Below are 17,648 nucleotides of genomic sequence, written 5' to 3'. Positions count from 1 at the left end.
TTCTCTCCAGAGATGTTGCCTGTCCAGCTGAATTACCCCAGAATTTTGTGTCTATCTTCAAAAAATATATAATAATCCATGAATCATACATCATATCACAATTACGAAGTGGCGCTCTAAAATGAGTGCAAAACACAGACACCTTACAGGAAAGACATCTTGCAGAATCAGCAGAATCAGCATAAAACCCTGCATAAGCTGATACATTGAATTGATTACAATTCAATTGATAACTCAAGTTTCAGATTTAGAACTTGGCATGAATCATATCCTGCTGTGTTCCTTCATTCTTCCAAAACAACTGACCAACTTTATTGCTAATTTTGGCATATTACTACCATAAAAATAAGATAAGAGACAGCACAGTGGTGCCATGGTAGTTGCTGCCTTACAGCACAAGAGAAATGTGAAGGAACTGCTGATGCTGGATTAAACCATAGATAGATACAAAATGCTGCAGTAACTCAGCGGGACATCAATGCTCTCCAGAGATGCTACCTGACCTGTTGAGTTACTCCAGCAAACTGTGTCCTATTGTTAAGGCCGTGTTTAGTTCGGGAATAGTGTCCACAACTCTGGTTGTCCTGCTGTAGGAAAGATGTCATTAAACTGGAAAGGATGCAAAAAAAGGTTTATAAGGGTGTTACCAGAACTGGAGGGTTTGAGTTATAAGGAGAGGCTGGGAGCGTGGATAAGATGGGACTGTTCTCGCTGGAACATAGGAGGCTTTGGTATATTTAAAATAATGAGGGGCACAGGTGAGATAAACAGTCACATTCTTTGTCCCAGGGTAGGGAAGTTTACAACTAGAGACCATAGGTTTAAGGTGAGAGGGGAAAGATTTAAAAGAGAGTTGAGGGACAACTTCTTCACACAGAGGGTGGTGTTACATGGAACCAGTTGGTGGAGCAAGTGGTAGAGGTGGGCACAATTATAACTTCCCTCTTCATATCTAAGGTGCTCCATAAAGTTTAACATTGGAGCCAAGGTCCCCTAGTGGAGATACCAGGGTAGATCTTGGGCAGCATCTTGAGATGTTCCCTTGTTAACGATTGTGACTGAAGTCACGTTGATGTATAAGAATTTGGGCAGAACTACACATGAGGAAGATCGGATACCTGACAGAAATCAGGTCGGTGTGAATCTAAGTTGCAGCAGTCACTCCTTTGCCTGGGGCATGCATTTTATTCTGGGTGTAATAGCGATAGGTTTTTTGATTGATTGAAAGATACAGCATGGAAACAGGCCCAAAGGGTCACCGAGTCCACGTTGATCACCGATCACCTGTTCACACTAGTTCTATGTTATCCCACTTTCCCATCCACTTCCTACGAACTTGGGGCAATTTACAGAAATCAATTAACCTACAAATCTACACTTCTTTGGGGTGTGGGAGGAGACTGGAGCACCTACAGGAAACTTATATGGTCACAGGGAAAACATGCAAACTGCACACTGACAGCACCCGAGGTCAGGATCGAACGCAGGTCTCTGGCACTGTGATGCTGCACTTCTACCAGCTGTGCCGTTGTGCCACCCTGTAATGGTATAATGAAATGGGACACAGTCATATAACAGAGAAGTTGGCCCATGGGCCCAACTCGTACATGCTGACCCATGATGTCCCATCGAAGCTGGTCCCAGTTGTGTTTGGCCCATAAGCCTTCCTATCCAAGTGTGGGCCAAGTGTCTTTTAAATAATTTAAAATCAGTTGAATTATTAAGAATAGAAATAGAGAGAATCCTGGGAATTATAGGCTGGTGAGCTTCACGTCAGTGGTAGTAAAGCTATTAGAGAGGATTCCTCAGGATAGTATTTACTCCAATTTGGAAGGGAATGGGTTAATTTGGGATAGTCAGCATGCCTTACTAACATGATTGAGTTTTTGAGGCGATGACAAAGGTGTCAGGAAAAAGTCAAGAATTCATGATGTTGTTTTATTGGAAATAGACACAAATTGCAGGAGTAACTCAGCAGGACAGGCAGCATCTCTGGATAGAAAGAAAAGGAATGGGTGACGTTTCGGGTCGAGACCCTTCTTCAGACTCAGGGGTGAGGGAGTTACAGAGATAAGGAAGTGTAAGAGATCAAAATAGATGCAGATCAAGCAAAAATGTAGAATAGACCATTGTTAGCCAGGAGAAAGTGACAACAACACAAACAGAGATACAATGTAAGAGGGGTAGTCAGCCTGGTCGGAGAACTAGGAAGGGGGAGTGATGGAGAGAGAGGGGAAGCAAGGGTTACTTGAAGTTAGAGAAATCAATATTCATAGCGCTGGGTTACAAGCTTCCCAAGCAAAATGTGAGATGCAGTTCCTCGTTTGCGCTGGGCCTCACTCTGACAATGAAGGAGGCCCAGGACAGAAAGGTCAGTGTGTGAATGCGAGGGGGAGTTAAAGTGTTTAGCAACCGGGAGATCAGGTAGGTTTAAGCAAACCATTCACACTAGTATCACACTTCCTCATCCACTCCCTACAGAGACCAATTAACCTTCAAACCTGCACGTTTTTGGGATGTGAGAGGAAACCAGAGCACCCAGAGGAAACGCTCGCAGTAATAGGGAGAACGTGCAAACTCCATACAGCCAGCACCCGAGGTTAGAATCGAACTTGCATCTCTGGCGCTGTAAGACATCAGCTCTACTCGCTGCAACACTGTGCCACCTCATCTATGTTTAGTTAAGATGTTAGACCCAATTAAGACGTTCCCCGTTTGTCTACATCAATCATTCCCTGTACATTTGCACTGACTTAATCCTAGAAGGATCAACCATTATCAAACAAATTAAGTGTCACTCCAGTGTCTGTACCCAGAGCCCGAGCAGGAAATTATTCAATCACTCCTCTACAAAATGTCAGTCATAGCACTTTTAAAATGGGCTTTCACTGATACATCGGCCAGCTCCTCTGCCCATCCCCAGAGCCACCAGTAGGGGCATCATGGTGGTTCCAGCGACAAGCAGAATGAGATACCAACTCTTGGCAAAGTGCACCACACTGTTTCAATACATACTCCCACAGAATAAAACTACCATTATCCCTCTGTGGAACTTGAGATAAATAAACAACGGTCTGACAGAGTGCAGCTCTGAATATTATTGGTCATGTCATAAGAGCAGAATCAGGCCATTCGGCCCATCGTGTCTACACTGCCATTTAATCATGGCTGATCTATCTTTTCTTCTCAACCTCATTCTCCTGCCTTCTACCAATAACCCCAGACACCCTTACTAATCGAGAATTTGTCAATGCCCAATTTATCAATGCCCAATGACTTGCCCTCCACAGCTGTCAGTGGCAATGAATTCCACAGATTCACCACCCTCTGATGAAAGAAATTCTTCCTCATCTCCTTTCTAAAGATACGTCCTTTTATTCTGAGACTGTGCTCTCTGGTCCCAGACTCTCCCACTAGTGGAAACATCCTCTCCACATCCACTCTACCCAGGCCTTTCACTGTGTGGTACATTTCAATTAGGTCCTCCCCTCATTGTTCTAAAACTCCAGCAAGTACAGGCCCAGCACCGTCAAACACTCATCGTATATTAACCCAATCATCCCCAGATCATGTTGAATAGGTTTGCCAGGTCTGGCCTTAAAATTAGGGAAGAGAGGCAGAGTTTGAGAGCATTTATAGTTCAACACATTGAGTGTTAAACACACGTCACCTGGTCACTTGTACCTTACATGAAATTATGTGGATTGAAATATTATGCACTGTACAGCACAGGAACAGGCCCTTCGGCCCACAGTGTCCATGCTGAGCACGATGTCAGGTTAAACTAATCTCCTTTGCCAGCATGCGATCCATTTTCACACAGAGAGTGGTGAATCTCTGGAATTCTCTGCCAGAGGGTAGTTGAGGCCAGTTCATTGGCTATATTTAAGAGGGAGTTAGATGTGGCCCTTGTGGCTAAGGGGATCAGGGGGTATGGAGAGAAGGCAGGTACGGGATACTGAGTTGGATGATCAGCCATGATCATATTGAATGGCGGTGCAGGCTCGAAGGGCCGAATGGCCTACTCCTGCACCTAATTTCTATGTTTCTACGTTTCTATAGCCCTTCATATCCATGTGCCTACCCAAAAGCCACCGTCCCTAATATGTCTTCAACAAAGTTCATAGAACAGTACAGCACAGGAACAGACCCTTCAGCCCACAATTTCTGTGCTGAGCATGATGCCAAAACCATTTAAAAGACACTTGGCCCGCATGAAAGCCTCTTGTAGGCCACTATCATATCACCATCGCCATGTGTTCCAGGCACCCACCACTGTGTAAAAAGAACTTTTACCCTCTTACCTTGAAGCCCCCCTAGTCTTAGGCATTTTAGCGCTGGGTAAACTATTCTGACTGCCCAGCCTATCTACGCCTCTCATAATTTTATACACTTTCAGGTCTCCTTCAACCTCAGACAGTTCATAGCAAATAATCCAAGTTTGCCCAACCTCTCCCTATAGCTAATACCTACTCTGTAATCCAGGCAGCATTCCGGCAAACTTCTTCTCTGCAGCCTCTCTGAAGCCTCCCACATTCTTCCTGTAACAGGGACGGCCAGAACTGCACGCAATATTCTGGAAAGGACTAGGTGTCAGAAAGGAAAACTCATACAGATATGGCGTTTTTCCACTGTATCTCTGAACACGTCAATAATATCGTTAATTAAACCCCTACAGGGAAAATAATCTAAAAAATGCATAAATGTTTTAGACTGCAAGACTGGAGCAGAATTAGACATTTAGCCCATTGAGTCTGCCCCGCCATTTGACCACGACTGTTCTATTTTTTTTCCTCACCTCCATTCTCCTGCCTTCTCCCCATATTCTTTGATCCCTTGCTAATCAAGAACATGTCAATCTCCGCTTTAAAAAATACCCAAGGTAGACTTGGCCTCCCCTGCCTTCTGTGGCAATGATTTCCACAGATTCACCACCCTCTGGCTAATGAAATTCCTCCTCATCTCCACTTTAGACGTGTGTCCTTTTATTCAGAGGCTGTGCCCTTTGGTCTTGGACTCTCCCACTCTTTGTTTTAACGAAGGTTGTTCGACCCGAGAAGTTAGCCATTGCTCTTTCCACAGATGCGGCCTGCCCTGCTGAGTTGCTCCAGCACATCTTGGTTTTGTTTTAGATTTCCAACACCTGCAGGTTCATCTTTTTGAGTTTCATGCCTTTCAAAGCTGCTGTTTAGATCTCTGTACCCTTTTTTTATGTCTGGGAGAATTGTGTCATTAACACAAGTTTAGTTTAGAGATACAGCGTGGAAATGGGTCCTAATATTAACCTACAAACCTGCACGTCTTTGGAGTGTGGGAGGAAACCCACATGGTTACAGGTAGAACGTACAAACTCCGCACAGACAGCACCCTTAGTCGGGATTGAACCCACGCCTCTGGCACTGTAAAACATAGAAACATAGAAATTAGGTGCAGGAGTAGGCCATTCGGCCCTTCGAGCCTGCACCGCCATTCAATATGATCATGGCTGATCATCCAACTCAGTATCCCGTACCTGCCTTCTCTCCATACCCCCTAATCCCCTTAGTCACAAGGGCCACATCTAACTCCCTCTTAAATATAGCCAATGAACTGGCCTCAACTACCCTCTGTGGCAGTCGTCTGGCTTTTGATTCCCCTACCATGGGTTAAGGACTCTGTGCATTCATCCCATCAATTCACCTCATGATTTTATTTACCTCTACAAGATCACCCCAGAGCCTCCTGTACTCAAAGGAATAAAGTGCTAGCTTGCCAAATTTCTCCCAGAGCTCAGGGCCTCGCGTTCTGGCAACATCCTTGCAAATTTGGAGTAATTCAGCTGGCAGGCAGCATCTCTGGAGAGAAGGAATGGGTGACGTTTCAGGACAAGGCCCTTCTTCAGTTTAAACCAGCATCTGCAGTTCCTTCCTACACATGATTGCAAAGGTGTACAGCTCCATTGTGCACTAGAACCACAAACGCCTCGTCACCACCCAAGGCTGACAACTTTCTGACTTCTCCATGCTGCCCGATTCGTTGAGTATCTCCAACCTTCTTTGCTTAAATCCAGCCAACACTTACACAAATGTTCATCCCAGCAGCCACTAACAAAATATACACAAGAGACTGCAGGTAAGGTAGCAGTTCTGCCGCTGCGCCACCATATCAGCCACTATTAAACAATGAGGTTCTCCAAAGTAAATTGCCATGTAGGAGTGAATTAGTAACAGAAAACCCATTAGGCGCAAGTCCAAAAGCAAATTATTTTATTTTTTATTTTATCTTTTTACACAGAATACTATCAATCAAGTACACCTAAATGTTAGGTAGAAGTGTGATCCAGGTATCCTCTCTACCCTCAGAACGATAACAAGCTAGGCTGGAAACTAAGTAAAGATCAGCCGTTAATATGGTGCTTCAGTTTGTGTTGCCTTCAGTGTGGCTGAGAAGAGCCTAGTAACACAGGCTGGGCTGAAGGGCCTGTTTCCACACTGTACGACTCGGTGACTGTGGTGACGTCAGGTCGAAGCCGGAGGCATGAACGGCCTACACACACACGCTGGCAAACGTCGGGGAGAGGGGGAAATGCTCAAAGCTCCTTTTAAACTTGGCAGTGCTTACAGACTGATGCGAATAAATATTCTTGAAGGTTAAAGCTGTCAGTAGAGAGTTGGAGAGGCATCCCTGGGAAGAAGCCGGTGCTTGCACTGTCACACCAATACCGTGAGTTACAGGACAGCCCAGATCACACCTGCACTGACTTCTGTTACACCACTAATCGTCACCCGAGTGGCCACAGAAGACTGGTGGCAGTTTTCATTGGCAGCAAGGAGTCAGGCAAATGTGCGGTGGGCCCGTGAATGGCAAGGGGCGTGGTAACAGCCCTCCGCGGCAGCTATTCCTCAAACACCCCGTACATTATTACACTGCATCTTGAGCGCATGCAGTTGGCACTGGTGGGACGTCAGACGTTGCTCATGGCTGTGGAGGCAGACGAGGCCACAGAGGCGGAGAGCCGCTCCCTTCTTGAATATCTCTGCTTTCGGACTGAAACACAAATGAGACACACAGGTGTGATATATACGTGCAGGAGGACAGAAAGCGGTGATGTGCCAGTCATTAACATTTTTAACAAGCTCCTTTAGTTTAGTTTGGAGATACAGCGTGAAAACTGGCCATTTGGCGCACCGGTTCCACGCTGACCAACGACCGCACGTACACTAATTCTTTCCCGCACATCAGGGACGATTTACAGAAGCCAATTAATCTACAAACCCGCATGTCTTTGGAATGCGGGATGAAACCAGAGCACCCGGAGAAAACCCACTTGGTCACGGGGATAACGTACAAACTCCATACAAACAGTATCTGTAGTCAGGATTGAACCCAGGTCTCTGGCTCTGTAAGGCAGCAACTCTACCGCTGCCTCATCACTAGATACCACTGTGTCGCCCACAGACATGGCTCCAGGACAGTAGACAGGAGAGTTTCAACCTGTACCAAACAGTTGTGTGTAGGATAGTGATAGTGTACAGGATGATCACTGGTCGGCGTGGACTCGATGGGCTGAAGGGACTGTTTCCACGCTGCATCTCTAAAGTCCAATGATTAAATTTAAAAATCCGTCAAAATCCAATTAGTAACCCCCATCGCCACCTCCATTAAGATGCCCATGGCCGTTACCTGATCCAACGGAGCTCCTCACCATTCCCACCTGTGAAAACATTTAAAGAGTTCAGTCACATCACTACCACCGGTTAAGATGATTGCAGAATCACATTACTACTAAATTAAAAAAAAGAGATTGCACAAATCACCAACAGAACACTGTACATTTGCACATAAATTGCTTGGAGCTGTCAGGCAGATCAAATAAAGGCAGTTGATTCTAATCCAATTTTAAATCTCATTATATTTAGTTTAATTGGCATTAAAGCCCAATCAGGGAGAATACCAAGTCACACTTCCCATTTACCTACATGCATAATGCCTACAACAGTCGGTACAACAGATGCCAGGTTTTGATGAAAGTCACAGCATGGAAACAGGCCCTTCGCCCCTCTAAGTCTATGCCGACCATTGATCACCCTTTCACACCAGTCCTAATCCTATCCCACTTTCCCATCCACTCCCTCTTCTGCTCAACACTAAAACATCCAATGTACAAACTGCCTTGGATGTACTATGGGACTTCAGGCTTTGTTTTGTTTTGCATTATATTGGATGACAATAAACACTCTAGACTCTCAGAAGGGACAATATTACTGGGCAGATTAATCTACAATCCTGCATGTCTTTGGGATGTGGGAGGAAACCGGAGCACCCGGAGAAAACCCACACGGTCACAAGAATGTGCAAACTCCTCACAGACAGCACCCGAGGTCAAGATCGAACTGGGGTCGCTGTTGCTACAGCGTTGCTACTTCCTATATTACAAAGTGACGTAGTCACATCTCGGTTCTACACAGAACCTGGACAAGAACAGTAGTGCGTGCTGCAATGTCAGATGTATCCTTGTTCACACAAGATACTGAACTGACAGTGAATGCCGAGACGTACCATGGCAGTGGTTCCAAGAACTGGGCAATTCTTCCTTGGTATTGTGACAATATTTGAACAAGCTTGCATTGTTTCCCCTGGAGCGGGGACCTTGGGGTGACCTGATGTAAATGTAAAATCAGGAGAGGAATGGATAGTGCAGATAGGCTGAATCATTCTCCCAGGGTGGGAATGTGAAAGACTAGAGGGCTAGATTTAAGGTGTGAGGGGAATGTTTAAAGGAGATGTGCAGGGAACAGGCCCTTCAGCCCACCGAGTCCATGCTAACCATCGATCATCTAGTTCCATGTGATTCCACTTTCCCATCCACTCCCACATGCCATGGGCAATTTATGGAGGCCAATTTTAACCTACAAACCCGCGCTACTTTGGGACATGGGAGGGAACCAGAGCATCGTGAGGAAACTCGTGTGGTCACAGTGAGAACGTGCAAACACCACACAGACAGCAATGCTGGAGATATTTAACAGGTTGAAATGAAAGGTAAAATTAAATCCAAGTACAACAACTTGCATTTACATGGTTCCCTTAAATAAAGAATCCCAAGATCACGAATGAAGAAATGCTAACGGCAGCTTACCATTTCACTTGGTTGCAGTATCGAATCTGAAAGGTAATAAAACCATTTTCAGTTAGAAAAGCTATTTTTGATGGGCGAGTCAACTCAATGGCTGTCCACACCCAATTCAAGGATCAGCACACTTACACACGAGTGTGGTGACACTATAGTGCCGTGGCCAAGAGTGAAAATGCAACTGACATTTGTACCATTCAACGAACACTTCCAGAGCGACGGCAAGGGAGTGGAAAAGATAAAATTATAAGAGGTATTGACAGTAGATAATCTTATTCCAAGGAAGGAAAAGTCATTTACTGCAGTGCGTGGATTTAAGGTGAGAGGAGGAAAGTTTAAAGGAAATGTGCAGGGCAAGGTTTTTGTTTTACATGCGCAGACACACGCACACAGACAGACACACGCGCACATACACACAGGCAGGCACACAGAGTGGTGGATGTCTGGGCTGTGCTGCCAACATTCTTCAGACAGTTGATGGACAGGAATCTCAGGGACAGGATTTACTCGCATTTGGAAGGGAATGTCTTATTTGAGGAGGTTCCCAAGTTTGAACGATGAGAGTAGAGCAGTGGATGTTGTCTACATGGACTTTAGCCAAAGTGCTTCTTCCGTGTGCTGGGTTGTTCCATGTTCTATGTTCCCTTTTTTGTTTGCAAAGGAATGGGGCCAGAAACAGGGGACGAAAAACCAAGAGAGGTAGGATTAAAAAAAATTGGTAAAGCACGATAGACATTAATGGACTATCTACACACATTCAACAAACCGAAATGGAAGATACACACAAAAAGCTGGAGTAACTCAGCAGGTCAGACAGCATCTCTGGAGAAAAGGAATGGGTGACGTTTTGGGTCAAGACCCTTCTTCAAGGATCCACCCAAAACGCCACCCATTCCTTTTCTCCAGAGATGCTGTCTGACCTGTTGAGTTACTCCCGCTTTTTTGGGTCTATCTTCAGTGTAAATCAGCATCTGCAGTTCCTTCCTACACAGAAATGGACACAAGCCAGCTGGTTACCTTTGCCTTGTCGGTAAAACAAACAGGAGAATTTATTCGACCGCTTGAGGTAGAAAAAAGCAGCTACGGAGAGAATGACGAGGGAGCCGGTGGCCAGAGTTCCCAGGCACACTGAGGCGGCGATCTCTGCTCCTCCTTTAAGAGAGAAGTGAATCATTTAGACCCGGTGTAAGTGAAAGTGTTTCTTAAGCAACAGCCGCATGGCATCGCCAGGCTTTCCTCTTACCAGTTTTAAGGGTGGTTGGGCCCACGGTGGTGCCATTTGTTCCTCTGCCTTCGCTGCTGGAACTCACTGTAACAGGAAAGCTAATCAGAACAAGATTCACACATGGCTGATGATATCGGAACAATGAGGCACATTTTACTAAGGAGCGGCAGCAGAGTTTAGAGCTCCCTCGGTCCGACCGCACTGTAAAAACTGTTTGGTTGTCAGGTTAAAATGTAGAAGGGAAAGAATTAATTCCAATGAGCATCAGAAGGAGAAGCTAAAACAGGAGAGGGGAAAAGAAGAAGGAAAAGTGGCTTGAATAATGGATATATTCATGGGAGCTGGGAGCGCAGAGCATGTGGTGGAATGATTGGATCAGGAGTCGGGGGTGTGTTTATTTGTGTGGGAAGGATTTGCAGATGCTGGTTTGCTCCGAAGATAGACACAAAATACTGGAGTAACTCAGCAGGTCAGGCAGCATCTCTGGAGAAAAGGAATAGGTGACGTTTTGGGGCGAGACCCTTCTTCAGACCGCGAGTCAGGAGGAAGGGAAACTAGAGATATGAAAGGTAGGCAAAAGGGGGAATCAAGGCCAGCAATGATGATCAAGGAAAGGTGGAGCCCACAACAGTCCATTGTTGGCTGAGTAGAAGGTGATAACAAGTGAAACTAACAAGTAGGATAGACACAAAATGCTGGAGTAACTCAGCAGGACAGGCAGCATCTGTGGAGAGGAATGGGTGATATTTCAGGTCTGAAGAAGCGTCTCAACCCGAAATGTCACCCATTCCTTCTCTTCAGAGATGCTGCCTGTCCTGCTGAGTTGCTCCAGCTTTTTGTATCTATCTTCAGTTTAAACCAGCATTCCTACACATGACAACTCAAAGTTTGATTACTCACAGTTAACACACCCAGTCTGATTGGTCGATGAATACGTTGAGGTCCCGTTAACACACCTGAGGCAGGTGGAGCTTCCATTCTTAAACCACTGCCTGTAACAGTCTGACAGCAAAAGCAGTGTCAGCATTTCAACTAAAGTGCTGCAGCATCGCGTTACTATTAATGTTACTCTCATCTTCCCCAGCTCTCCCATTCTCTGCACAGCAACCACCCCCCACCCACCCCTCACCTCCCCAGTTCCTCCCATACCCACAAATAATTACCACCCACATTCCTGCACCCTCTGGAACTGATTCAGCCATCTACAACCCAAGCAGTCAGAACACCTGAAGTCGACCATTAATTCACAGCGATTTACATGGTGATCACATCTACAGCAAGCATCTTGCTGACCAACTCACAGAGACCTACAGGGTGGCGCTGAAGTGTGCCGACTCTTTGCTTGCTCTTCCCAAAGAAGGATCTACTATCATCTGATACAATCACACTAGTTTAAATCTCTTCTCTAACGCTCAATCTAGCGCCTGGACTCTACCTATCGTACCCGAGTTTGACTTGATGTCTTTATGCACAGCATTATCCAATTTGATTGGATGGTATGCAAAGCAAAGCTTTTCACTGCACCTCAGTTCATGTGACAATAATAGACCTAAATCCTAAACGGGGACAAGTGTGGCCTCCGATAGGTGTGACACCTTGAGCAGTGTGGGGAAACCAGGGTGTCGTCAGAAGTCACAGACTGGAACAACTAGATTGAACAACCAAGTCTCCTTTCCACTTGGTCAGTCAGTAGTGTTGCACTGGCACTTCTTGTGAAAAGTGCAGGGCCTACTCTGGGATCTGGGAATTAATCTTCCAATGACGGACGTTGAGGGGAGCCCTGATAGAAGCAGATGAACAAAGGCAGAGACGGGATAGACAGCCAGAAACTCCCCCCCCCCCACCCCATGTTGGAAATGTCAAAGACTAGAAGACATAGCTTTAAGGTGAGTGGGGCAAAGTTTAAAGGTGTTTATTTATTTTTTTAGACAGAGGGTAATGGGTGCTAGGAACATGCTGCCAGGGTTGGTGGTGGAGATAAATACGATAGTGACATTTTAAAAGGCTTTTGGGTGGGCAAATGTATATGCAGGGAATGGCAGGATATGGATCACGTGCAGGCAGAGGAGATTTGTTTATTTTGGGGGATTATGTTCGGCAAAGATATTGTGGGCCGTAGGGGTTGTTCCTGTGCTGTACTGTTCCATGTTCTATGTGGGAATACTTAATACAAAAAGGGAACCGAGTGGTCCTTTCTTCAAATAGTCTCCTCACCTTGAATAAGGAACACAAGAATAAATATTTAAATTACTTTTGTTTTTATGAAATGTAACCAAACTAAAATATTGGCTTCATTTCTCTCTCCACAGATGCTGCCTGACCAGCTGAGTGTTTCCACCATTCTCAGTTATATTTGAGGTTATGTTCCTCGCTGGGCAAGATCATACATTTTACTGTTTCGAGAAGGTACCTGGATTACAAAAACTGCGTTGTGGACAGAAGCCAAACTCATCCACGAGATCCACACAACATCCACTGCGAACCGCTGGTGAGGTCTGAGGGAAAGACAAGGATTAGCAAGGACGGAGAGGAACTTGCACTTTCCCAGCACACTTCACACGCTGCTCTGTAGAAAGCATCCTATCACGATGTATCACAGGTTTAGGAATTGCTCTGACCAAGACTGTAAGAAATTGCAGAGTTGTGGATGTAGCCCAGTCCATCACACTGACCAGACATCCCACCATTGACTTCATCCACACCGTCTCAAAAAGCAGCCAACATAACCAATGACCACTCACACCCCGGTCATTCCCTCCTTACCTGTCGGGCTGAAGATACTAAAGCTTGAAAGGTGGGAAGGCAGACAAAAATGGAACTGTTTACAAGTACTGTTCCTAACTATCGAGTGACATGAGTCTCATCACCAAAGACAGGGGTCCAATGAGATGAAATGCTACAAGGAATAAAACTAAGGCTTGGTCCCTGACCAAAGCCCCAGTGAAACAATTAATGGGAAATATAGTTGGTAAACAGCATCATACAGTTGGAGCAGACATAATGAACACTACCAGACTCACGAACATCATCTTCCCCACTGTTATCGGACTATTGAACCATCCTCCCACAAGCTCAGGTCTAGTCCCGATCTTCCAACCTACCTCACTGCGGACAATGGACTTTGTAGCTATGACGCTATCACACTATATTCCGCACTCTGGCATTTTTCTCTTTGCACGACCCATCATACACTTGTGTAAGGGTTGATTGTACTGATACACACACACAATATGATCCAAATTGACCGGATAACCACGCAAACAAAAGCTTTCCATTGTATCTTGGATCATGAAACAACAATAAACTGATACCAGTCCAACAACTCAAATTCCTGGACAGCCAAAGGAGCTTTTTTTAAAAAAATGTAGCCAGTCTTGTAATGGAAATTATATGTACAAAGTTAATTTGCATATAGCAAGATTCCCCCAACAACACTGATCATCAGTTTCAGTGACACTGGTTGAGTGACATGGAATATATCTGCAGCCTACCAATACCCTAAAATTTCAGGAAGTAAGTGAATATTTGGCAGTTTTATTAACAGGGTAATCTGTTCAGCTGCAGATCAATCAGTTAATAATAATGAAAGCTGATAAATACTAACCCCAATCCCACAGGCTTTTGCTGTGTGGACAATGACCCTATAGATAGAAAGCCGAATGGTATACGAGGACGTAGATGAGGTTGCCTTGGTACCCTGCAGCTCTGATTGTGCTCCCCCATCAGCCATCGCATACAACATAAAACCCTCTGCCACATTTCCGCCACCTCCAACAGGATCCCACCACTAGCCACATCTCTCCATCTCCACCAAATGTTGGAGTATTGTTTTAAACTGAACTACGTTTTAAGACTCAGTAGTTCCAAGTCTCAGCTGTTAAAGAGACAATTGGCCGACGAAACAAGGTGGGTGCGACCTTTGTGATACAAAGAGCTACAGATGCTGGAATCTTGAGCAAAACGCAAACTGCTGGAGGAACTCAGCAGGTCTGGCAGCATCTGTGGCGGTATGGACACGATGTTTCGGATTAGGATCCTTCTTCAGATTTCAGATTGAATGGAATAGGTGGGTGCGGGACAAAGGTGAGTGATAGGGTATATAGGTGCGCGGGTCGGGGGGGGGGGATATTGATGAAGCAAGAGTGGGGGGAGGAAGCTGGGAAAAAGATAGGTGGGTGCGGGACAAAGCCTGTGGGGAGTGGGGGAGGATGTATATTGGGGGGCAGAGGTGCGGGGTCGGTAATTGGCAGGGGATGGATATTGATGAAGGCATCGTCAAGAGATGCAAAATGCAGAGCACAAAAGGGTATCAGTTCAGATAAGGGCCAAACGCGGGAGGTGGGACTCGTGTAAAGATGCGTGCGAATGTTATTTAAATGTGTTTCAGGGGGGGACTTGACGGATAGCCAGAGGGGGGGTGGGCACGGCGACGGGGGGATATGTGGGGAGGAAATCACGTGGGGGAAGGATAGGGGAGATATTTTGGGGGGGAGAATAATCTGGATGTTGTTTGGTGTGGGGGTGAGGTGTCAAATATGAGACTGGGAGAGGTGGTATCTATGAGAGTGAAACTTTCAGTCTGAAGAAACTTTCAGCCCGAAACGCCACCCGTTCCTTCTCTCCAGAGATGCTGCCTGTCCCGCTGGAGGAGCAACTGGTGTTTTTGGGGGCCTCTCTCTCTCTCTCTCTCTCTCTCTCCCCCTCCCTCTCTCTCACACAGGATGAATAATCCGCGGGCCAGGCAGGAGTCAAGATATGCCTTCTCACTGGTTCTATCTGGAATCTGACCAGAGCCTCTCTGCATCGTCACAGGTGGACTCCACGGGGGAGCATCAGCAGATGAACAGGACCCATCTTGCCTTAGTCTCTCCCCCCCCCCCCCCACCCCAACTCCCACCCACACAGAACAGACAGCGGACGGTCTATTTCCTTTTCATAGATGCTCAGAGCATTCGCGTGTGTGGGTGGGAGTTGGGGTAAGGCTTGGGCTCAGCGGGAAGGCGCGGGTAGCGTCGGGTCGGACTCTCACACAGGCATGTGGAGGAACGCGGCATTTACGTTCCTTCTCTCCAGAGATGCTGCCTGTCCCGCTGAGTTGCTCAAGAAGGTTATCTTTACTGCCTCGCTCTCTCTCCGTAAATGCTGTCTGGCGGAGATCCATTCAGCGGTTCACCGGTAGACACCCCCTCTTTCCAAGGAGACAGAATGACATTAATGAAATTCGGTAAATAGCAAACATTCACTCTATAGAGATAGGAAAGCTAGTTTGCGGAAGTTCAGCAGTTGCACAAAGACAAGTCCCCGTCATTAAATCACGCCGCCGTCAACAACTCACTCAGCACGCCGCCGTCAACAACTCACTCAGCAGTAAACACCAACCCAGGAAGGGATTGGAGAGGACGGGGTTGATTTGTTTGGCAGCGACCCGTAGAGCCAAGTTGAATGTAAATATGAAGTTTCCCCAACTAGTTTGTGAGCCGACGAGACGGGGGAAATAATTGTGTTGCAGACGTCTTTTAAAAAAAAAACCAGGCACTTCCTGCAATTGAAGGCGTCAACAGGGTAACGCAGTAGCTGGGACTCAGGGAAGTAAAAACCTACCAAAGACTGTGGCGTCTCAGCGAAGATTCCCAGTACAAACCGAACCAAGATCCAAGCAAAGGGCGGTCTCATGAGAAGCAGACCCTGAAACACACAATGAAACTTCACTGGAAACCAACAAACTCTGCAGTCAGTGAAATAACACTGGAGTGAATTAATTACCCTGCTGAAGTCTGCCCACAGCCTGGGACACTGTACGGTTAGACTGGAACAAAATGCAAACGTCTCACCTGATCAATGAAAGGATTAAGTTCAGGCATTCGGATTTACAGACTTTCCCCCGCCGGCTCTGCGCCCAGTAGCCGCCCTGCTGCCGGGAAGCGGACTCGCTTATCAAAAAAAAACACAGCGCCTTTCCACACCCACTTGACACAGACCTGTGCTCTGGCCGGCGTCGCTGACGCTGAGAAGCACTGGGTTTTACGGTAATATTTTCAATGGGGAGATAGAGAGAAAAATGAACATAATTGTTTCTGCTTTTCCAATTTACTTTCTGCCAGAAGATTATTATTATTACGGTTGACAGGGGTTATGGGGAGAAGGCAGGAGAATGGGACTGAGAGGGAAAGACAGGTCAGCAGCCATGGTTGAATGGTGGAGGAGACATGATGGGCTGAATGGCCTTTATTCTGCTCCGAGAACTTATGAAATTATGAAAAAAGATAGAGTAATTTAACCGGTCAATCAGCATTCCTCGAGACCATGGATAGGTGATGTTTCGGGAGGAGACCCTTCTTCAGACTGATCCACAAGTGATAGGAGTAGAATTAGGCCGTTCGGCCCATCAAGTCCACTCTGCCATTCAATCATGGCTGATCTATCTCTTCCTCCTATCCCCATTCTCCTGCCTTCTCTCCATAGCCTCTGACACTTGAACTAATCAAAAATCTATCTATCTCTGCCTTAAAAATATCCTTGGCCTCTACAGCCTTCTGAGCCAAAGAACTCCACAGATTTACCACCCACTGGAGTGTGTGGAGGGGGAAGAATGCTGGAAAAGGGGAGACCCAAGCGGGGTTGTCAGACAAATGATTGGAACAAAGGCCAGAGATAAGACCAATAGGTTTGAAGAGTTAAAAACTTGGATAGACACAAAAAGCTGGAGTAACTCAGCGGGTCAGGCAGCATCTCTAGATAAAAGGAATAGGTGATTTTTGGGTTGAGACCCTTCTTCAGACTGAAACGTCACCCATTCCTTCTCTCCAGAGATGCTGCCTGTCCCGCTGGGTTACTCCTGCATTTTGTGTCTACGCACGCACATATATGTTAGCGTATATTTATATATGTGAGCACACAAACATACAGTGCCCTCCATAATGATTGGGACAAAGACCCATCATATATTTATTTGTCTCTGTACTCCACAATTTGAGATTTGTAATTAACAAAATCACATGTGGTTAAAGTGCACATTGTCAGATATTATTAAAGGGTATTTTTATACATTTTGGTTTCACCATGTAGAAATTACAACAGTGTTTATACATAGTCCCCCCATTCCAGGGCACCATAATGTTTGGGACACAAGGCTTCACAGGTGTTTGTAATTGCTTAGGTGTGTTTAAATGCCTCCTTAATGCAGGTATACAAGAGCTCTCAGCACCTAATCGTTCCTCCAGTCTTTCCATCACCTTTGGAAACTTTTATTGCTGTTTATCAACATGAGGACCAAAGTTGTGCCAGTGGAAGTCAAAGAAGCCACTATGAGAC

The 17,648-nt window shown here is 45.9% G+C and overlaps 1 protein-coding gene across 1 annotated transcript; it reads right to left on the bottom strand.

The window, feature by feature from the left end:
* Positions 1-6,222: 6,222 nt before the first annotated feature.
* On the bottom strand, positions 6,223-16,337 carry c30h1orf159 (chromosome 30 C1orf159 homolog). Its single transcript, XM_055659581.1, has 9 exons — positions 16,169-16,337; positions 15,939-16,022; positions 12,748-12,832; positions 11,238-11,339; positions 10,356-10,421; positions 10,130-10,264; positions 9,119-9,144; positions 7,663-7,693; positions 6,223-7,026 (listed from the first exon to the last, which is right to left on the bottom strand). Exons 1-9 carry the CDS (start codon positions 16,196-16,198, stop codon positions 6,944-6,946), a joined length of 642 nt encoding a protein of 213 aa, XP_055515556.1. The 5' UTR covers positions 16,199-16,337; the 3' UTR covers positions 6,223-6,943.
* Positions 16,338-17,648: the final 1,311 nt, after the last annotated feature.

Source organism: Leucoraja erinacea, chromosome 30 (assembly GCF_028641065.1).
Source record: "Leucoraja erinacea ecotype New England chromosome 30, Leri_hhj_1, whole genome shotgun sequence".
Taxonomy (NCBI): Eukaryota; Metazoa; Chordata; class Chondrichthyes; order Rajiformes; family Rajidae; genus Leucoraja; species Leucoraja erinaceus.
Note: the sequence above shows the minus strand (reverse complement) of the source record. Positions and strands in the feature narration are given on the sequence as shown.

Excerpts from the sequence above, each read along its gene's own strand:
- c30h1orf159 (XM_055659581.1), bottom strand. The coding sequence starts at position 16,198 with ATGCCTGAACTTAATCCTTTCATTGATCAG. Across the intron at positions 10,422-11,237 it reads TCAGACTGGGTGTGTTAACT|TGAGTTCCAGCAGCGAAGGC; the intron begins GTGAGTAATCAA and ends TTCCTGTTACAG. Across the intron at positions 9,145-10,129 it reads GTTTTACCGACAAGGCAAAG|ATTCGATACTGCAACCAAGT; the intron begins GTAACCAGCTGG and ends ATTACCTTTCAG.